We start from the raw sequence: 23,627 nt of genomic DNA, 5'->3' as shown, positions 1-23,627 counted from the left end.
TTAGGGTATAACTAATTCCTGGGGAGTAAAGACACAAAAAGGAAAGTAACTCACATGTGGACACTCCAGAATTTACAAAGCACACCTTATCTCATTCTAACAACGTCGGACTTATGGGATGGATGCAGCAATTGCTAAACCCCCTTTTTACAGATGAGGAAACTGAGGGTCAGGGAGGCCAAGTGATCTGCCCAAGGTCAGATAACCCGTTAGAGCTTCTTCCCCTGACACTCCAGCTCCTGGTTACACACGGAGGGCGTTTTCCATCACGCCAGGCTACCCTGGGCGTTTTCCCCATCTTTCTTGGCAAAAACACCTTCCAAACAGCTTACCCGATGTAAATTACTAGGGTCTGCACACGTGTGAATTTCATGGGCAGGCCTTGTCACGCCAGCACAGGGAATTCACTAGAAAACATCCGAGAGCACAGGGGTGTCAGGGCAACCATGGCAGCAGAGAAGCTGCGGCGCCCGTCTTCCTACCTTCTCCAGGCCCGCTGGATAACGGCAGCAGCCTTGTTCTTTCTGCGAAACAGCTCTTTCCTGCTTCTTTCTCTCTGGATTATCTGCAGCCGCAGCTCCATGGGAAGAAGGTCCATGTTCACACTCTGCCCAGAGAGGGGACCAGCTGCTGGGTCAGTCTCCTTAGAAATCTGAGCATCCTCAGACAGGGTGGATGTCCCCGACTTCCTGACTCCTGACCTCAACACCTCTGCGCTCTGTGGCGAATCGGAGTGGATCCCTCCTGCAGGCTTGTCCTGTGTCACTTTGTTTCTTGATGGCCGATGGGGGAGAGGATTCTGCCCAGCGTGGCCCACCTCCCCCTTGGCACTGCCAGGCCGGCTAGAGCCAGCGGGGGAGCACCTTCCCCCTCTGAGCTCCTGAAGGCGCCTTTTCTGGGAGGCACCTTTGGCCTTGGGTGCTGGGTGGTGCCGCTGCATGGGCTTCCTGTGGCCATCCTGCTGTGGAAGGCTTGCAGCTGCCCCGCTGGGGTCCTCTCCTCTCTCCTCAGGCCCGGCCCCCTTGAGGCAGGAGGGCTGCTTCAAGAAGCCTTTCCCCTTGTCACACCGCTGCTCGCCAACTGTCTCACCTCTGGACCTCTCGACAGAGGGGACTCCTGGACGCCTGTTCCCATCGCTGCTTTCACTGGGGCTGAAGTGGACACAGGCAGATCGGCCTTTGGAATGTTCTCTGGACGTTTCTTAGGGAGACAAGGAAAAAGGGGAAGAATACTTATTGTCCAAAACTTGCATAGTAGTTCTGCTATTTGCAGGGCAGTTCTGCTCATTTGTTCACATAAAATATTCTGGCTTGTCCTCTAGCATCCGCATGTAGTGGGGATTCTGATTAGAAAAGAACTGTTCAACTTCTATGTCTAGCGATGGTGGGTTAGATAACCTGAAAGCCTTCCCTCTACAGTACCTAGAAATGCTGACTAAAATATAATAGACATCCTTTTAAAAGCACCATAGTGTCTTCAAGAAAATAAAGGAAATCCCTGGGGGCCAAAAACAGAGAAAATGGAAAATCAGAGCAGTAAGTGTGTGCGCTATCTACCGACTGCCTAGGTGGGTGGTAGTGGTGGAGTGGGCAATGGTTGTTCTTATTAAATATCTGGCTGTGGGTTTTTTTTGTTTTTTTCGGTTTTTAAAAAAGATTTTATTTTTCCCCTTTCTCTCCAAAGCCCCCTGGTACATAGTTGTATATTTTTAGTTGTGGGTCCTTCTAGTTGTGGCATGTAGGATGCTGCCTCAGCATGGCCTGATGAGCAGTGCCATGTCCACACTCAGGATCTGAACCAGTGAAACCCTGGGCTAAAGCAGAGCCTGCGAACTTAACTGCTCAGCCATGGGGCCGGCCCCCTGGCTGTGTTTTAATGTCCAGATAAGAAAAGAAAATGAGGCCTTGCAGGAGGAAGTGAACTGGAACCAAGAGCCTGCATGAAGCCAGGACTCCGAGGTGGTGTGCCCTTGGGAAATGACGGGCCAGATAAAAAATCTGCTTGACAAGGAAGTTCATCTCAGTCCAGGTTCTGGATGGGGGAGAGAGTCTCCCATGAGAAGTTGAAACCAAAATCCGGTACCTCACATGGGTTTGGTATTCATCTCTATTCTCAACTCATCTCAACTCACAGGAAAAATGAATATAAAAACTGGTCTCAGGATGGTGGTATTGCAGGGTGCCTCACAGAAGCAAACGCAATATTGCTTTAGGGTGGCAAGTCCTCATCTCAGGCTGCACAGAGGGGTTCTTTCGAAAATGGCTTCACAATCCAAAATTAAAAAACACATGAAAGGGGCTGGCCCCGTGGCCGGGTGGTTAAGTTCACGTGCTCCGCTTCGGCAGCCCCAGGGTTTTGCCGTTTCAGATCCTGGGCGCGGTCCTAGCACCGCTCATCAGGCCATGCTGAAGCGGCGTCCTACATAGCACAACTAGAAGGACCTGCAACTAGAATATACAACTATGTACTGGAGGGCTTTGGGGAGAAGCAGCAAAAACAAGGGGAAGATTGGCAACAGATGTTAGCTCAAGGCAAATCTTAAAAAAAAAAAAAAAAAATTCATGAGAAAACAATCTACCATGAGCGACAGTTAACAGACACAATAGAAAGATCAGATCAACAAAAACTTCAGCTAACAGAACAGTGCGTGCGCACACACACACAAAAATTGATTAAACACAAAAGAAATTAAAAATGTGAGTAAAGGGTGCCAGCCTTTACTGGTGGTTGAGTTTGTCATTCTCTGCTTTGGTAGCCTGGGTTCAATTCCTGGGTGCAGACCTATACCACTTATCAGTGGCCATGCTGTGGTGGTGACCCACAAACAAAACAGAGGAAGACTGGCACAGAAGTTAGCTCAGGGTGAATCTTCCTCAGAGAAAAAAAAAAGGAAAGAAAAGAAAAAGCAAAAAGAGAGATATTTGAAAAAGAACTAAATACATCTTAAATGACAAATCTAGTCTCAATGTAAAAAGCAATGAAGGAACTTCTGCTTCTGTAATGGCAGAATTGAGGCATGCTCACCACTCAGGACAATATAAAAGTCGAACAGAATATTACAAACCACCTGTTTGAAGACACTGAAGAGCTAACAAGGCAGAAAAAAATATGGGGCCAAAATCCAGGAGAATCAAGTAACCAACAGAGACGAGCAAGACATTTGGGACTACATATCCATAGGGGAACCAGCCCCCTGAGGTTTCAAGGTCAAAACTTGGAGACGAGATCCTGCCATGAAGTATTCTTTTGGACTGGGACCCTGGAAGGCTATCTCTTAGGAGAAAAGGTGACCTGGTAGCAGACTGACCTTGCAGGGACGGAAGCCCAGCTTTGCATCATCTCAGTTCTGGAAACTGGATTAAAGTGATCTTGGGTTGCTGACTCCTAAATGCCTAACAGAAGCCAATGTAAATCCCCTCTGGAGGAACATCACCCCAGACCTCAAGTGACTTCTATAGTTTTTATATTCAATGTCCAGCACTCAATCAAAAATATACAGGGAGATGAGGAGACAATATTCAGAGAGAGAGAGAACAGACAATAAAACAGACACATAGGTTATCCAGGCAATGTGTTTTCAGAAACAGACTTTCAAATAACTATTCTTAAGTGCAAAAGAGTATCTAAACTACGCTGCTCTTCATGTGAGAAAGAAGGGGATATAAGAAAATACACTTGTATCTGCTCATTTGTACAAAAGAAATAGAGAAAGGATAAACCAGACACAAGAGATTGGATACCTACGGGGATGGGAAAGGGAAGGAAGAAAAGGGAAATGGGAAGTGGCAGCAGGCTGAGGAGGGAGCGGCACCTCTCCGAGTGTACCTTTTTGTATAGCTGACGCTCAGAACCAACATAAGGTTTCACATACACCAAAAACTGAAAACCAATTAATTAAAGCAATAATGAGATACAACTACACACATATTAGAAAGGTGAAAATCAAAACAACTGACAACAGCAAATGCTGATGAGGATGGGGAGCGACAGGAACTCTGTTCACTGCTCATGGAATGCAAAATGGTCCAGCCACTTTGGAAGACAGTTTGGCAGTTTCTCACAAAACTAAACATATTCTTACCACATGACCCAGCAATCGTGCTCTTTGGTATTTACCCAAATGAATTAAAAACTTATGCCCACCCCCAAACCTGCACATGAATGTTTTAGCTTTATCCATAATTGCCAAAACTTGGAAGCAACTAAGATGGCCTTCAGTATGTGAATGGATAAATAAACTGTGGCACATCCAGACAGTGGAATGTTATTCATCACTAAAATGAAATGAACTTGGGGTCGGCCTCGTGGCTGAGTGGTTAAGTTCGTGCGCTCCGCTTCGACAGTCCAGAGTTTCCCTGGTTCAGATCCTAGGCACGGACATGGCACCACTCGTCAGGCCACATTGAGGTGGCGTTCCACATGCCACCACTAGGAGGATCCACAACTGAAAAAAAAAATACACAACTATGTGCTGGGGGGATTTGGGGAGAAAAAAGCAGAAAACAAGAAAAAAAACAAAGATTGGCAAGAGTTGTTAGCTCAGCTGCCAATCTTTAAAAAAAAAAAAAGAAATGAACTGAAAGGAAAGGAACTAGAAACAAAATGAGTGCTAAAAACAAATGAGCTATCGAGCCATGGAGGGTAGTCATAAGTGAAACATTACCTCACTTGTATGAATATCACTGATGCTTGTTACTAAGTGAAAGAAGCCCATCTGAAAGGCTACATACTGTGTGAACAACTATATGACATTCTGGAAAAAGGCAAGACTACAGAGAAAACTACTAACATTGACTAATGGGTCAGTGGGTGCCAGGAGTGTGGGGAGGGGGGGAATAGGCAGAGCACAGAGGATTCTTAGGCATGTGACGGTTAATTTTATGTGTCAACTTGACTGGGCTAGCTAGTGAAACATGATTTCTGGGTATGTCTGTGAGGGTGACTGCAGGAGACTAACATTTGAATCCGCAGACTGAGTAAAGAAGACTGTGCCTCCCCATGGAGGTGGGCGTCATCCAATCTGCTGAAGGCCTAAGCAGAACAAAAAGGCGGAGAGAGGGTGAGTTTGCTCTCTTTGCTTGAGCTGGGCCATCCATCTTCTCCTGCCCTCAGACACAGGTGCTCTTGGCGCGCAAGCTTTCAGATTTGGACCAGGACCTCCACCACCAGCCCCCCGACTCTCAGGCCTTTGACTCAGACTCGCACCATCTGCTCCCCTGGTTCCCAAGCCTTCGGACTCACTGCATCAGCCCACCAGCTTTCCTGGTTCCCAGGGTGCACAGAGCAGATCGTGTGACTCCACCTCTACAATCCAGTGAGCCAAGTTCTATAACTCTCCTCGTTTATAGATACATACATCCTATTGGTTCTGTTTCTCTGGAGAACCCTGAGACAGAATAAACTATTCTGTATGATACTACAATGGTGGATACAAGTCATTAGACATTTGTCAAAACCCACAGAATGTACAACACCAGGCGTGAACACTGACGTAAACTCTGGATTTTGGGTGATAATGACAGGTCCATGAAGGTTCATCAGTTGTAACAAACGTGCCACTCTGGTGGGGGACGTGGATAATGGGGGAGGCTGTGCACGTGGCAGGGCAGGGGGCATACAGGAACTCTCTGTACTTTCTGCTCAGTTTTGCTGTGAACCTAAAGCTGCTCTAAAAAGTAAACTCTATTAAAAGGGGGAAAGAAGAAAAATAATGGAGAGACTGCTACATATTATTAGATGCTATTAACTAGTAACGATAAAAGTAATGTGATGGGGTATTACTAAAGATAGATCAGTGAGAAAGAATAGAAAGCTAAAAATATACCCAAATATGAAAATATATAATAAAGAGAGCACTTGAATTTGTGAGGAGCAAAGGAGCTGCTCAGAGCCCCGGGGAGGGGCCCCGGAGAGGGGCGCTGCACACCTCCAGAGGCCATGCTTCACGAAGCCACTGCCAGGCTTGCAGCTCCGGTTACTCCACGTGTACGGCCAGAATGACTGCGTATTCTCTAAAAGGAAATCATTAGATTCCAGCCTCGCTATATAATAAATTAAATATGGGATAGTAAAAATTGGAAAAAATACGTGCCTATTAGATCTCGAAGTGGGAAAAACCTTTTCTTAGCATAAAACCACAAGGAGACAAACCTCAAAAGAAAAAAATTAAACTGAATTAAAAGGTAAACTAAAAAAAGACATTTGTTATATATAATAGATAAAGGTTACTATCCTTACTATATAAAGAGTTTTTAGAAATATTAAGAAAATGAAAAGTCAATATAAAAATGGACAGAGGACATCAGTGAACAATCCAGAAAATAAATACACAAAGCCAAACAAAAATAGGACAAAATTCTATCCTGCTAGCTAGGACTCAGTAAAACCATTATTTGTCTAAATGTTTGGAGAAAGTTTTTTTGTTTTTTCCTTTTAAAAGAGTGACACAACTTTCTGCAACCTTCCTGGGATGAAATTTGCCAACATGTTTAAAGAGCCATAAAAATTAGAGGGGCCGGCCCAGTGGTGCAGCAGTTAAGTTCGCATGTTTTGCTTCTTGGCAGCCCAGGGTACACAGGTTCGGATCCCCAATGTGGACATGCACTGCTTGGCAAAAAGCCATGACGTGGTATGCGTCCCACATAGAAAGTAGAGGAAGATGGGCACGGATGTTAGCTCAGGGCCAGTCTTCCTCAGCAAAAAGAGGAGGATTGGCAGTAGTTAGCTCAGGGCTAATCTTCCTCAAAAAAAAAAAAATAATTAGAGATGCACACAAAAATTTATATGAAAGACTATTTAGTTTATATGTCCCATAACACAGGCATGATTAAACAAACCAGGCTGTATTCATAATCTGATATAATACTAAGCATTTAATGTAACACATTTTTGTTGAAAACAAAGAGATAATGTAAAAAGATCTCAAAACAGTATGCCCACAATTTTCTGAATAAAAAAAAAAAATAGATGGGGCTGGCCCAACAGCTGAGTGGTTAAAGTTCAGTGCACTCCACATTGGCGGCCCGGGTTCGCAGGTTTGAATCTCAGCACGGACCTACTCCACTCATCAGCCATGCTGTGGGGGCATCCCACATACAAAATAGAGGAAGCCTGGCACAGATGTTAGCTGAAGGCTAATCTTCCTCAAGCCAAAAAAAAAAAAAAAAAAGAGGAAGACTGGTAATGGATGTTAGCTCAGAGGCAAATCTTCCTCACCAAAAAAAAAAAGTTCTACTAGAAGGATTTGCACCAAAGTGAAAATAGTTGTTTATCTTAAGACTAAGGAGAATTTTTATTTTATTCTTTGTTCTTTTCTCTGTTTTATAATTTTTTGTAATGTACATTAGCTATTTTTATCATTAGGAAAAAATATCATTTTCTGTTTAAATAAAAAGTACCCAACTACAAGAAGAAAAAAACCATAACAATTAAAATCAACTAGGATGTGAGAGAGAACCCAAAATGGAATATCAACAATAACAAATAAACCTGTGTTACAAATAAATAAGGTAACCACACTAAAAGGTGAGGAGGAAAAGAACTGATCTAAGTAACTTATAAAACTATATTTCAGCTGAATATGATTAAGGACAAAAAGAAATGCATGTAAAGACAGTCCTCTAGTTAGTAAGTTTGTTTCTCACAAGAGTGTGGGTTAGCAATTCTGAAACTACTTTACGTGTGTAAAGGATTGAATAAAGAAGAATATACATCATAGCAACGGGAGCCAGGTCTTTCACTGTTGGAGAAGACATTTCAAATAAAGCAAGAGAGAAGCTAGAATAAACCCTGTGGTGTTGAATGGAATTGGAGGTATCAAGACGAACTCACGGGGAGTGTGCGTGTGTGTGTGTGTGTTTGTAATATACACATACACAGTCCGATGCAAAACAGATATAAGTATTTCTTAGCTCTGTCTGCTGATATGGCTTACGAGCAATGACACTCCAATAGTCATATACCCACCTAGCACTCAGATCTTGGTTTCTAACACCATTCATCAACAAAAGGAACCAGGGTTCCTTGGAGAAGTGGTTGATCCCAGGGCCCTGAGTAGGGAGTGACCTGTAGATTTCATTTGAAGAGACCAATCTGCTCACAGAGAGGAACATGGATTAGAGGAGTCAGAGTCAATAATTAAGACCAGTTAGGAAGCTACTGCAAGGGTCCGAGTCAGAGATAAAGGTAGGATGATGTTAGGTAGACAGCGTGGTGGTGACGGTGGATGAGATAGAGAGAATGGATTTGAAAGATATTTAGGAAGTAAAGGTGACAAGACCTGGTGATAGATTGGATATGGATGGTAAAGAAAAAGAAGAGAATAACTAGATTTTACTCCTGGATTGAACATACACATGGATGAGTGCGTCTTAACAAATAGAGGGAGAAGCTTTACATGAAATCATAATCAGCTCTGTCTTGGATAGGTTGAAGTTTGAGATGCCTTCGGGACATCCAAGCGAGGACACAAGTAAATAATTGACTATAAACAACTGGAGCAAGGACAAGAGGTCAGGGAGTCTTTGGCTTATAGGCGGAAATTGAATTTGCTGCCTTGGCGACTGTACATGCACCAAATGTAAGGGCCCACTATACTCCCACCAGTCACCCCCACTGGCTCTGGCAGCCCATATGGTGAGAATAAGAAAACACCAGGGATTGCCCTTAAAACAGTGAGTTTCTCCTCCACTAGACGCTCCTGAAAACCACAGTGACTCAAAGACAACTTCATCTCACCACCTCCTACAAGCAATCTGCCACCAAGCCATCTCAATTCTGCCTCTCCAGTCCATCCCTACTCATCACTCTGCTGCTACTGTGTCTAGTGGAGGCCCTGTCTGGTCCTCCAAATCCATCCTCCACACAGCCACAGGGATCTTTTGAAACATTATCTCTCCTTCCTTCCCCATTTTGAAACAATAATGAGGTTAGTTATAATAACAGCTCATATTTATAGAGCGCTTTAGGCATTGTGTTTAAATCTTTACATGGGTTATCTCATTAATGTTCAGAATTTTCTAAGGCGCATTATGGTCTCTTTTTTACAAATAAGGAAATGGAGGCTTGGAGAGGTTAGGTAACTTGCTCAAGATTACACAGCCAGGAAATGGCAGGGTCCCCATGGGAACCTAGGTTATTTGATTCTAAAGCTTGTGCACTTAGACGTCAGGCTCTGCACTCATTGTCAACAACAAGAAGAGAAGAATTAGTATAAGAGAGAAGAAAGAAATCACCTGCTAAGAGACCCTGGGCAAACTCCTCTTTCAGGGCCTCCGTTTTCCGACTTGTGTTGAGGAGACTGTACTAGATGATCTCCAACGATCCTCGAGATCTAACATTCTCTACCTCCACGAGATCGGATGAAGGGAAAAAAGAAGGGGTCAATACTTCCCATCTCTAGCTTCCTGCTGGGCTGCTCCTACCCCCAAGGTCTACACTGCCTGAGCACTGAGTAGTTGAAGCAGCCATGACCCTTCTTTATGTGGCCAAACATAAAGCAGCTTGGAGTGTCCTTTGCCCAGTTCTGTGGGCGTTTCCCAGGAATACTATGCTCAAGAAGCTCTAGTCAATGGCCAGTCTTGATTCCTAGGAGTATGTCCCTATTTTCCTTTGTACTCTGGCCTCTTAGGAAGGTCAACAAGGGCAAAGGCTGCCCATGAAACTGGAGCTCCCTCTCCTTTCATCTGGATCAGGCTCATTGGCCTCTCTTCCTTCAACTCTCCCCAAAGTCTTGATGCTGGGCTTTCCTGAGGCCCTCTGCATATTTGAATGCGGCTTTTCCCAAAGGTCCCTTATTCAGGACACCACTTCCTACCTTCAAATGAATGAGGAGCTCCTCTGCTTCAGAACTGCTCTAAACAGTAACTTTCAAATTTATTGGACAATAACTCATACCAAGAATTAAGTCTTACATTGCAGCCCAGGATAACCATATACACATATGTGTACACACACACACAATATACATAGACATTTAACTGAAATGGAACTTATTACCTTTAAAATGTGCAATATACTTTGATATTTTCTATGGCAGTCTATTTCATGAAAATTATCCTGGTCCAATCCACCAAATTCATTTCACGAGCCCTACATGGCTTGAAAATCATTACAAAACCATGTACTAGATTGCCTTTAAACAAAAAGTGAGGAGAGGAAGTCTAATCTCAGCGTAATTAAAGGACAAAAGGATTGGCTATTAAAAGCTGAAACTTCACGGATTTTTCAGGATGTGAGATGACTCTGTCTGAATGTGATCAGGCCTATAGTAGATCGGATTGGCCTTGATGCATAACTGTCTGAAGTGTTTTATAATCAGGTGAACACAAACCACAGTTATCCTGTACAGTTGTAAGAAGTCTGAAATAACTATGCTTCCCCTTCTTTCTGCTCTGTAGAGCACTCGATTAGGAGAAAAAACATTGTCCATTTGAAGTTGCAGGGCTTAAGTATAATTGTGGGGGTACAGAGCCCTAGCCAATCAAACTTTTAATAGGTGCTTTCTAAGGGGAGTCAGGTCAAAAAGTATCTACCTATGTAACCAATATTGTGCTCACTGCTAAAGGAAAGATGCTCATGGTACGGTCCTTCGCCTTAAATACAATTGAATGTGGCTGGCACTTACTGTAGACTCCAAAACGTATCTGTTGAATGATGTGGGCATAAGGGATTTAGTGAACTGAGTAGGAGCAAAGCTTTCCCATAAAAATGGGCCTCTGTTACAGAAAACGTGAGCATACCCAATGAATACTTTCCACGTCGTGGTTAACAATCTGTCTTTCATCTCTGAATCTCAAGCACCTAGCTAGTACCACACAGCTATACATTCAACAAATATTTATTATATCTCTTATGTGCCAGACGCCCTGCTAGGTGTCAGGAAGACAGAAGTAAGAGACACATTGCTCCTCACGATAGATTGTTTAACAGCCAAAGACTCTTCCCATCTCAGGATGTACTCACCTTTGAAACGTGATTTTGCAACATCTTCTATCCAGAAGTGGAATCTATGTCTCCAGCCCTTGAATCTAGGCTGAACTTGTGACGTGCTCTGATCAACAGAATGTGGCAGAATGATGTGAAAGTTCTGGAGCTGAGGCCTCAAGAGGGCTTGTAGATTCTGCCTCCTCTCTCTCAGAACACTGTCCTGACAACATGAAAGGAAGATGGTCTAACCTACCGGCGGATGAAAGGTCATATAGAAGAGAACTAAGACATCTTAGCTAAGAGCCAGCACCAATTGCCAGACACGTAAAGGAAGCTGCCTTGGACTTTCCAGCCCAGGCAACCTTCTAACAGCCACATGAATAAGCCCAGGTGATCCAGTAGAGGAACTGCCCAGCCAACCCTCAGAAATGTGAGAAATAATACAACGTTGTTGCTTTAAGCCACTTAGTTTTGGGTGTGGGTTGTTATGCCACAAGAGATAACCAACGTAGAAACCAATACCTATAAAAGAGAGGTGCTGCCCTAACAAAACTCCAAACCCCATGGAATTAGCTTTGGGACTGATTGGTGAGTGGAAGCTAGAAAGGCAATGAAGAGACTGTTAGTGAAGGCTGGAAGAGGAGAGAAGATATTGCTATTGCAATGGAGAAAGGTGAGCTATGTCATTCAGTGGCACAATAATTGGCACTTTTTATCCACACGGATAGAGGGAATGTTATATGCAAAGGCCCCAAGCTAAGAAAGAACTTTAGGAAATTCAATATGGCTGTCACATCATGGGAGTCTAGTTAATGCTGGTCGAATGAAAATACAACAAAGCATCACACGATCCTTAAGGTATACATTGCTGATGCTCTGTCACAGGAAAGTGGGTTATGGAATTACAGTCTGGAAATGTTTGTGGTCACTCATGTGTGCTTTTATGTAGTTAGTCTGAACTAGATCAGCAGTGTAGCTTAACAATAGTAGTTACTGAAGACCTACTGTGGGACATGGCTATAACAAGTACTCTAGATTAATTGTTTTATTTCTATTCATAATTGCCTTGCAGAGTAGAGAGTATACTCCCATTTTCTAGCTAAGGAAGCTGAGGTTCAGAGAGATAGATCGAATTACCCAAACCCTGAGTTAGGCAACCATGAGATCCCAGAGACCTTTCTGGGGTCCATAAGGTCAAAACTATTTTCATAATAACACTAAGACATTATTTGCTTTTTGCACTGTATTGGCATTTCTGGAGGGTTCTTACCATTTCCTAACCGGTAAGAACAGCTCAATGTGCTTAAACTGCTTCGTGCAAATAAGACAGCTTATGCTGAATACCTGCTTTCCTTCTGGGAGTCTAGAATTTTGATATATGCTAGGCAGAGGGTACCTAGATGACTGACCCCGATAACAATCCTGGAGTCCTCGGTCTAGGTTGCTTTCCTGGTAGACAGAAGCTTGTCTATCTGGTTGTTACAATTCATTGCTGGAGGAATTAAGCGCATCCTGTGTGATTCCGCTGGGAGAGGCTCTTGGAAGCTTGTATCTGGTTTCCTCCAGACTTCGCTCCACATGCCTTTTCCCTTTGCTGATTTCGCTTGTGTCCTTTTGTTATAATAAATCATAGCTGTGAGTACAACTCTATGCTGAGTCTTGTGAGAACTTCTAGCCAATTATTGAACCTAGGGGTGGTCGTGGGCACCCCCAACAGACTAAGCAAAATCCAAACAGGATAAACTCCAAAAGTCATACCCAGAAACACCAGATTAAACAATTCAAAAACTAGAGGCAAAGAAAAAATCTTGAAAGCAGCCAGAGAGAAATGACATGCTACCTAGGACCACTACCAAGGAACACCAATGTGAACGACAGTGGATTTCTCATCTGAAACCATGGAGGCCAGAAGGAAGTGGCACAGTCTCTTTAAAGAGCTGAAAGAAAAGAAAAGCTAAAAGAAAAGAATTCCAACCATGAATTCTAGATCTGATTTAACAATTCTTCAGGAAGGAAATAAAAATATTCTCAGACAAAGGAAAACACAAAGAAATTGTTGCTGGCTGAGCTACTCTCAAATATTGGTTAAGGAAAGTTCTTCAAACAGAATGGAAATGATGAAAGAAGGAATCTGGAGCACCAGGAAGGAAGATGAAACAACAGAAAAAACAAAAATATGGTATGTAAAATAGACCATCCTTTTCCTCATGAGTTTTATAAATTATATTTGATGATTGAAACAAAAATTACACCACCATCTGATACCACAGCGAGGTATAGGTGCCTAAATGGGAGTGAGGTTTCCACATTTCACTCAAAGTGGCAAAATGCTGGCACCAGTAGGCTGTCATACGTCACTTATGTTGATTGTAATATTCAGAGCAACCACCACAAAAACTGTAGAGATACACTCAAAAACTATAAATTAATCAAGATGGAACGCTAGAAGATGTTCAAGCAACCCACAGGAAGGAAAGAAAAGAGAAACAGGAATGAGAACCAGAGCAAATATATAGAAAATAAATAAAATGGCAGATGTCAGGGCTGACATAATTACCTTAAATGTGAATGGTCTGAATACACCAATCGAGAGAGCCCACAGTCTGTAGGCTGGCATCAGAGAACAAAGGCAATACACCTACCGTTTGGCTTTCTGGGGTCTGTTCCCTGCATGTCTGGGGAAAGACGCTGCCCCTTCTGGGGGGCTCTGCTTGGAGACCCTCCGCCTGGAAACCCTCTGCCGGCTCCCTGCTCGTCGCAGTCCTGGGCCACGTCGCTGGGGGGAGGCTGTTTTCCGGGGGCCCCGCTCTGCTTGCAGGGCTCACCCTGGGTGCTGGGCAGACAGGGAGGGGCTTGGGGTCTGCAGGAATCTGGGCTCAGCCTTCCCTTCTGCTGTTCTGCCTCTCTTCGCTTGTTCTCTTCCTCTCGCTTCCTGGAAGCAAAGCCAAGGAGGAAGAGGAGAAAATTAAAAGAGGGTCACTTGCTCAAGTTCCTGATGAGATTTAAATTCTAAGAGGAGCTAACATCACAGGAGGTTTGGAAATTCACACATTCTGGGAGCAGTCTTTTCCCCAGACCTTAGATAGCTCAAAAGATGATGGAGCTGAAAAGAATCTTACAGATCAACCTTTGCACTGTTGAGACACACATGACAAATAACTAGGAAACTTTTTGTGAGACATAACACAGTCCCGAGGTGTGTGTGCCCCAAGCCTTTTCTCCTATTCCAGAAAGCACATCAGAATGCAGCTGAGCATGACAGCCATGGGGACAACATTTAACTTTCTAAAAATTAAAAAAAAAAAACCATTGGCAAACCTTAATGATTATATGAAAAAATGACAAAGCACCTTGCAACTGATTTGAATACACTTGTGAGCTGCAATACTGACATCGAGAGCTCTAGCTAATGAGTCAAACCCACTCATTTGCAGATGTGGTCCAGAAGGTAAGATGATTTTCAAAAAGTCATACACAAGTAGCTGGTAGCTGAGCTGAAACTTTGGGCAGCAAGAGAACAGAAGGGCTGGCAAGGAGAGGCCAGGTCTAGAAATGAGTGGCAGGTGGATCTCAGCACAGGTTCAGAAAGCAGCGAGGGGTTGAGGACGAAGGGCTGAGAAAAGGACGGGGTTGTTTGATTGACCAATGCCGTTAATTTGTAGGGATTTCCAAGAGAAAGAAAGGAGGACATTTCCTGAGCCTCTCCTGTGCTGGGCACCAGGGCCACGGAGCTCAGCCCTCCCTTGAGGAACTTTCTACCCAGAGGAGGACAGCTGGGAAAACAGAGACCTAAGACATGAAGGAAGAAACGTGATAACACGTGATTGCACAGAGAGAGGAGTGAGTAATTTTGTCTGTAGGAATCCAGAAGGTCCCGGCTGTTGATTCTCAAAGACGTGTATGAGTTTGCCAGGCAGAGAGGTGGGAATGAGGGTCCCAGTCTGAGGGAGCGGGCTGGGTGAAGGCAAGTAGTATGGAAAAACAGCCTGCAGTGCTTCTTCTGCTATGTGAATGGTGCTGACGTACACAGCAGGCACCCAATGCACATTTGCTGCCCAAATGATTCAGTTACTGCTCAGGAAGAGAAGTGGGGGGCCGCTGAAGGGGTCAGTTTAAAGCAGAGTGATCAGGGATGCAGTGAGAACCCTGCCCTGGGAAGTATAGGAACTTTTCTGGTCCTGCCTCTGCCAATAACCACAACGTGACCTCGAGTGAGTGACTCTTCTCTCGGAGACTCAGTTTCCCCAGGTCTAACACTTACATGATAGCCTATAATACAGAATTGATTTGGGGGTCTGTTTGGAAGCCAAATGTCTGTATAAAATCCAGGATATCTTTTGTAATGAGATGCAGAGATGTCTTTTATCACAGTGACTGGTATTGGAGCTCCTCTTAGGGGGGATCTTGTTTAGACAAAGACTCTACTAACCTTGGGGACAGGACCGAAAGCTGGTGGAAGGCGAGACCTCATGGCCTAGGTGGTCAGCACTCTGAGGCTCCAGAGCAGAGGGTTGCTGTGTCACGACACAAAGAATTTGTTTGTAGCTCTTCACAGGGAGGAAGTTGATGAAAGAACAAGAGAGAGAAGGGAAGGGGGAGACAGAGAAGATGAGAGATGGACACCGTGCAGACAAGGCCAGGGCAGAGAGGCCCCTGCCCCTGAGGGGTGAGAGGAAAGGACTTCAGATCTGTGCTCCTCACACTTGAGTGACCTGAGTCTCCTGAGATTTTGCTAAAGTTGAGCTTCTGACCTGGCAAGCCTGGGCAGGCACTCAGAATTCTGCATTTCTAACAAGGACCCAGGCTAAACAGCTGCTGCTGGTCCTCTTACCACACCTTGAGTAGCAAGACGTAAGAGAAGAAGGAAAGCCTCATATGGACTCTTAACTATACCATTAGAGGATGTGAAATGTGATTCTCCTCAATAACACCAACTTTTTGTAGGGTCTGCCACACTCAGACATGCTCTTTTACAGGCAGTCTGACAAGTCACAGAGCTAAGATACCAGACACAGAAGCAAGAGCTGAGGCAGAGACCCTAAGCCCCCAAGAAGTCATAGAATTCAGATTTCCACACACTATGGAATTTATTTTCCCCAAGTTAACATCTGCTGCCAATCTTCCTCTTTTTGTATGTGGGTTGCCACCACAGCATGGCCGCTGATAGACGAATGGTGTAGGTACGTGCCCAGGAACCAAATCCAGGCCACCGAAGCAGAACACATTGAACCTAACCACTAGGCCACGGGGGCTGGCCCAAACAGACTGTGGAATTTAAAGCAAAGCTTATTTAGATCTCAAGGGACAGGGAAGACCCAGATGACAGATATCTGGGTTACACTTTGATATAAAGCCTTGTCAACTTAACTCCCCTTCTGAAGGTCTTTCTTCTTGTGTGCAGCCCCTGATCTGGGGTCCAAGCTTGCTTTTCTAACAGTTTCTCATTGAGTCTCACCCTAAGCAAGTGGCCAGCCGGGTGGTGGTAACCCCTGCACAGCTGTCATGTTTTTATTTGACTCTGGTTCTGTTATACACTTTGCCAACTGCTGACACTTGAGCATGCTGCACGACATTCGACAGGCTAGCTGGACGGTAGCTGAGGTTCAGATGGATGCTAGCAGGTGCCACTTCAGTGTGATCTCTCTGGGAGAAGGCTGCTTTTCAGAAGGTGGAAGCATCTGGGAGGGTGAAGTGCTGCTAATTGATCTAACAGCCTTGCTCCTGGCAGGCAGAGGGCATGCTGCTCCTTTTACTATTGCTGCTTTAAGAGAACATGGGTCCTTTAGACAGACACACACGTGGTTGGCTGGCTTGGTGTCTACATGGAACTCACTGCCCTTAAGAGGGGCTTTGAGATGGTAAATTAGACTTCGTTATTTGCGTAGTCATTCCTCTTTCTTTCAGGAAACCAAATGGCTTTCCTTTTTAATTCCAACAAGCCACTGTACAATCAGCCTGGGGGCAAACCTTGCTGCTGCAGACCCTTCTGGGCCTCCAACCAAGGCAGCCACAGGGCAAACAGGGGTTCCAAGGTTTTAGAGTGATCAGGATGTCCAGAAAACAGGGAGGCCCTGCCCTCCAGAGACTTCTTGGGAGGCGAGCTTTGCAGTGGGCTGTTCTGTCATTTTGGCAGGACAAGGTAAGCAGGTTCGGGAGAAAGAATGTAACCATCAGAATATAGAATTGGACCCTCAGCTTATGAATAGAAATAAATTAATGCTTTTAAAAAATTGACACTTTAAAATAAATCTTCTAGGTGGCACATAGCCCGCAGTTGTGAAGTTCTCCAGAGCAGTGGTTCTCGATCACTGGGGTGAAGTGGGTGGGGTGAGGACCAGGAATTATGCATAACCTGCATCCTATTTCATCCATTCTGCTGCCTTAAAACAACAACAATGACAACACACACACACACACACACACACACACACACACAGAGGATACCTCTCCTGGAGCAGACCATGACCCCATGTGCATGTGTCTCCCCAGGGAAAAAGGTCCAGAACCAGTGCTCATAGTCTAAGAGCTTGAAAGAAGCTCAGTTTACTGAGGGTGGCACTCTTGGTTGGTAGATGAGGAAACTGAGGCAGAGAGATAAGTGACTTACCCGAGGCTGCACAGTAAACTACACACAGAGCTGAGAGGGAACTCAGCTGCTTTACTGTTTCCGGTAAAATTAATATCAATGCCAGAGTCATTTTTTAAAATTTCACTTAATCTTCTTCCATCATTTAAAAAATGAGTTGGGTCATATGAAGAAACCGGTAATGTCACATCAAAGTAACCATTAACAGCACTTCAAACTAGCTTCCATTGTAGCTTTTAGTCCTAAACCCTCAGACTCAATAATTGTCCTGAAATTTAGGGTTTTTTTCCTCGAACTAATTTATTACAGGATATCAGAGATCTCTAATCTTCATGGTAGGCTATGTTATAACTTGACCTATTTTTGTCAAGTTTAAGAAATAAATACCAGAAAAAGAACCAATGTTATTCTAGTTTATGTGAAAAATTGAATTGAAAAAAAAATCCCGTCCTTGACATAGTAACATTTTTGCAGGAAATTTATTAACAAAGCAGAATTTAATGTATAAAACAGTCCCTCTTCCTCTTCTTTTTTCTATTATCTTAAAGGGAATTGGCCAGACAACAGCTTTTGGTGGGTTTCCAGTGAGTCTGGTTTGCACTGTCTTTCGTAGAGAAATCTTTGCAGCTCCCCAGGGGCTCACAGTATAAGAAGGTGAGAAAGTCAACTGAGGATCAGATCCTTGACAACATCTGCTTCCGGTCCTGTGCACCACAGGGTGAAGAGGATCTCCAAATGATGGGCTGAAGGAACTGGGCCTGTTTCACCCACAGAAGAAGATTTAAGGGACATGTTGCTGCTGCAAATCCGTTCCAAAAGCAGATCTAAGACCCAAGGATGGGGGATTACTAGAAATCAGTAGCCTAGATGACTATTGCAAAAAAAGGGCCAAGGAGAAACTAAGTGATCAAAAGATTGCTTGAGGGGCTGGCCCCGTAGCTGAGTGGTTAAGTTTGCACGCTCTGCTGCGGTGGCCCAGGGTTTCGACGGTTCGGATCCTGGGCGCACAAATGGCACCACTCGTCAGGCCACGTTGAGGCGGCATCCCACGTGCCACCACTAGAAGGACCCACAACTGAGATATACAACTATGTACGGGGGGGTTGGGGGAGATAAAGCAGAACAAATTAAAAAAGATTACTTGTGCAGAGAACCAGATCAAGGGCAATAACTTAAATGCCTTCAACGTCCAATGGCTTCAGTGTCTCAGGACTGGATGTGTCCATTTGCACAGTATGGCACAGATCTGCCTCTGCGCCTGGAAAGTCTGAGTCATGGAAGCTGCTGTTTTTTTCTACCCCACTATTTAGCTTCCACAGAGAGCTGTATTTTCCTAGCTATGACAAGAAGAAATTAATTCTACCAGACACTGCAGAAATAAGAGGGCTCTTTCTCATTCCATGAGCACTCAAGTTTCCATTGCCATGAATACAGGACCCAAGAGAGACTGGAGAGATTTGACTAAAATGGCTTCCACAGAAGAGGGCCGTCTGGTTAGCTTGTACCGATTTAACTGGGCTCTGCCCTGATGCCATTCTTGTTCATAGTCCTGCTCTAGGCTGGAGGCCAACTCATTTCCTTAACTTTCTCAAGGGTTAGGAGGGTATTGATATGCTCTGCTATGTTAGCTTGGAGAGTAACAGGAATTCTGTATTGAACTCTGCTGTAGAGTTGCTGGTGGCTTGGCACCACTCTTTTAACAATCACTGGAAGCAACACTGGCACAACTGAATAAGCAATGGGTTAGGAGAAAAGCTGACTTGGGGCCTGGTTCTGCCACCAACAGTTACTCTTATAGGTATAGGTCAGAAAAAAGCTAGCCATGCTGGCCTATCAGATGGGTGCTAGCATCTGGAGACAGCCTCCAGCATAGGTGTGGCTGGTGGGATGATTCCCCTGAACCAAGCAACGGTAGGAGCCATGGCTTCGGGCAGGACTGAGATTCCCGTGCCAACTCTCTCTCTTCCCAGCTGTGTGATTTCAGCCAAGTTAACCTCTCTGTGTTATTTTTCCTATCTATCAAACGAGATTAAGGATAGTTGTCCTGTCTATTTTGTTCAGTTATTGTATGGATTTAATGTATTAATGTATAAGAACTTTGTAAGCTGGAAAGCACTATATAAATAGAAGTAATCATTACTTTTATAGAGAGGTTAAGCTGTTAAGATAAAGCTGTGGAAGCCAATTACACCTCTCAGACCTCTCTCAGGTCCTGTATTCATGGCAATGGACACTTGAATACTCCTGGAATGGGAAGGAGCCTGCTTATTTCTGCAGTGTCTGATAGAATCAATTTCTCCTTGTCAAAAGTGGGCAAATACAACTCTCAGTGGAAGCCACACAGTGGGGTCTCATGTTCAAGCATATGCAGTGATGGATCACTTTGTTCCTATGTTTCTTTTTAAAATCATAAACCTGTCAAATAGCAATTTGCTTGTGATAAATATGGAGGGAGCTGGAAAACCTAATGCACAAATACACGAGCACGAGCATACATTGTGAGGATAAATGGTACTTAAATGTGTTCGCTGCCTGAGTGAGGCAGACAAATTACAGTGGAACACTGACAGAGTCACAGCACTGGAACTGGAGGAGACCTGACAGAGCACCTGGTCCGGCCCTTCCACCTGACAGAGGGGGAAACTCCATCACTAAGAATGATGAATGACTTCTGCAAGGCCTTAGACCCATGGTAGGGGCAGTTACTGAAACATTTATTATTAAATGCTTATTATATATGAAGTACGCTAAGGCAGTGGAGATACAGAGATCTATAACAACCCCTGCCCTCAAGGAGCTGACAATCTACTGGGGCATCACACCCACACACTCCCGCAACAGTGAGTTCTAGAGGCGATGAGCGCTAAAACAGAGGTATCTACACAGAGCTATGGGAGGATGTGGGAGGCAGTCGCTAAACCGGAAGAGGAAAAAGGCTACATAGAAAGAATATCAAAAGGAGAAAGGAGGGAAGTGAGAAAAGGTTATTTCAGGCTGAGACAAGAGCATGAGCAAAAACTTGGCACCTAGCTCTCATGGAATCTGACTCGGAAGAGATCTTAGAGACCAGCTTTTCTTTTTTTTTTTTTAAATGTATTTTTTTTTAAAGATTTTATTTTTTCCTTTTTCTCCCCAAAGTCCCCCGGTACATAGTTGTATCTTCTTCGTTGTGGGTCCTTCTAGTTGTGGCATGTGGGATGCTGCCTCAGCGTGGTTTGATGAGCAGTGCCATGTCCGCGCCCAGGATTCGAACCAACGAAACACTGGGTCGCCTGCAGCGGAGCGCGCGAACTTAACCACTCGGCCACAGGGCCAGCCCCCTTAGAGACCAGCTTTTTACATGATTTTTAAAAATTCCTTATATACTATCTTAGAGAGATGACAATTAAATTTTTGTTGGAACATTTCCGGTGAGAGGAAAGTGATTACCACACAAGACAGAAAAGGTTTAGCTGTCACTTTTTCAGTTGGTATCACCTTGTATCTAGGGGGTCTGTCAGATTCTATCTCTTTATTGTCACTGAATAACAGGCCGAGTAATAGTTGGTCTTTGACTTCCTCTCAAGGGAATAAGAAAATGTTGTGTGTTTTAGTACCTTTGACTTAGAGAACGTTACAAGTGGAAGGGTCCTCAGATATCACTCAGTCCAATGGTTTTTTAAATCTCTTTGTGACTCATGGACCCCCTTTGAGAATGTGATAAAAATCTATCCTCTCCCTCAAAACAGATCCTTTTCCCCAAATGCACATATGCTCATGAGACAGGAAATGCTGTGTGTAGTTTCAGGCCATTCATGGAGCCCCAAAGCCCACCCTGGATTAAGAAATCTTCTTTTCATCTTCCTGAGTCTCCGAGAAGTGGAATGGCATGAAGTAGAATCATGGAAACAATTCCCAACAGGTCGGACCTCAGTACGAACAGAAGGGTCAGACCTATGTGTCAACCTGAAGAGAGACGTTGAAGACTGAAGACGTTCAGGGGAGCAGGTGGCAACAGGATCAATTATAAAGCAAAAAAGAGACCTGGGCTGGGAGGGGGAGTGTCTTGAGCACTTTAATTATCTGCAAGTTGGTTTATGGAAAAGGATTTAGATTTTTCTCCTTCACTTCAAGGGGTAGCTGCAAGACCAAAAGTAAAGAACTGCCAGACAGAACTGTCCACTAATGGAATGTGCTGCCTTGAGAGAATTCCTTGTCCCTTGACTTTTTGGAGGACATAGAACAACCTCTTGTAGAAAGGACTTAGGTATCACAAGAGTTTGAACTGTAGTACCTTTGTTTGGTGATCCAAACTGGACTTGATTAGGTAACTCTAGGAGACATACTGAATCTCATACTCTGGTCAGAAAGAAACTCGAGTCTCCCAGAGAGCATGGTAAGTAAGGAAGTGAAGAAAATTCAGGATGGATGAGACCTCAAGTGTGAGGGCAAGGGGGGGAAGTAGCAGTGGAGAGAAATGGGACTCGGAGATACAAGTGGAGGTAAAATGTTGAAAGTCTTACGTAGTGTCACGGCTGGTATTCAAGAATAATGGCCTGTATAGAGGGGTGGGACAGAAGGATGAGAGCAAAGGGACATAAGAGGACATTTCAAGAGAGGAAAGAATAGAATCAGTGGTGGCAGTACTGGCAGAGAAATAAAGAGAGGAGAAGAGAGATGGGTCACACTGATGAACTGTAGGTTTCACACAGTGAGTCTGCAGTGACAGTAACAACAGGACGTGCAGATGGAAATGTCCAATGATCTGAAGTGTTGGCAAGTGACAAAAGGACAGCAAAGTGGAAATGCCCAGTAGGCAACAGACGCTATGCGACAAGAGTTCCAGGAGGTCAGGACGTGAGACAGGTGAAGGGGTTACCCACAGAGACGAAGTAGCTAAGTTTTCAGAGTGGATACATTTTCAACGGAAAAAAGTACAGCATGAGGAGAAGTCTAAGGAGCTAGCCAGCTGGGTTGACCTCCGTGTGGAGACGGTGTAATCGAAAAGATGTGAGAAGGAGGAGTCTGAGGGTCAGAGGAGATCTGAGGTTAGAGAGAGAAGTAAAAACTCGGCACAAAGGAAGCTTCAAGGAAGAAGGGTGATCAACACAAATATAGTCTAATTTTGGTGTACATTCAACTGTGTGCTTTGGCAGGTAAATTCTAGTAATGTTCATTTTGGCAACAACATAGGTGATGCAGAATGAGTTATAAAGTGATTTTAAACGGATTATAGGTACTTCTTAAATGTTTTCTAAAACACATGCCCTAGAAAATGTAACTAAAACTTCTCTCAGTCCCAATTTCTCTATCGGTAAATGAGAAATCACTTCAATAACTTCCTTCCACATCCTCCCTGTAAGGAAGGTGATCTCTGCCATCCTAACACGATAAAGGGGAAGGGTACACTGAGGTCACAGGATGTGCCTGGGTCACCTTCGTCAGTGAAGCAGCAGCAAGGACTGAATCTAACACTCTCATTTCCGTCTCTTAAAGCAAAACCCCAAAACAATTAAACATTGATGCAGATTTTAAGAAATAACTTTTGACATATAAAATTAAAACAAATTACATCAGTTCCTTCTCTATTTAAATACTTCTCTTGGAGATCTATGCTACAATGACCACGGGAGGTAATGGTTAAACTGGAAGAAACTATTTACTTCCTGCCCATCAAGGGACGAATGGATAAAGAAGATGTGGTTCATATACACAATGGAGTACTACTCAGCCATAAAAAAGATGAAAACTAGCCATTTGCAACAACATAGATGGACCTTGAGGGCATTATGCTAAGTGAAATAAGTCAGAGGGAGAAAGTCAAATACCATATCATCTAGCTCACAAATAGAAGATAAAAACAATAACAACTACAAACAAACACATAAATACGCAGATTAGATACGTGATTATCAGAGGGGAAGTGGGGAGGCAGGAGAGCGAAAGGGGTGACTAGGCACATGCGGTGATGGTTGGTAATCAGTCTTTGTGTGGCGAACACGATATAGTCTACATAGAAATTGAAATATAATGATGTACACCTGACATTTGTATAATATTATAAACCAATGTTACCTCAGTAAAAAAAAAAAACCAAAAAACTATTTACTTCCAATAATGATACCCAATGAGGGAA

The 23,627-nt window shown here is 44.0% G+C and overlaps 1 protein-coding gene across 1 annotated transcript in view; it reads right to left on the bottom strand.

Moving 5' to 3' along the window:
• Positions 1 to 23,627, bottom strand: part of INVS (inversin) — a 142,427-nt gene that overhangs the window by 12,096 nt on the left and 106,704 nt on the right. The window contains exons 13-14 of the mRNA XM_046659535.1: positions 13,569 to 13,858; positions 483 to 1,200 (exon numbers count right to left, since the gene is read on the bottom strand). Coding sequence (XP_046515491.1) covers positions 483 to 1,200; positions 13,569 to 13,858 — 1,008 coding nt within the window. The remainder of the gene's footprint in view (positions 1 to 482; positions 1,201 to 13,568; positions 13,859 to 23,627) is intronic.

This window comes from Equus quagga, chromosome 1, assembly GCF_021613505.1.
Source record: "Equus quagga isolate Etosha38 chromosome 1, UCLA_HA_Equagga_1.0, whole genome shotgun sequence".
Classification (NCBI taxonomy): domain Eukaryota; kingdom Metazoa; phylum Chordata; class Mammalia; order Perissodactyla; family Equidae; genus Equus; species Equus quagga.
Note: the sequence above shows the minus strand (reverse complement) of the source record. Positions and strands in the feature narration are given on the sequence as shown.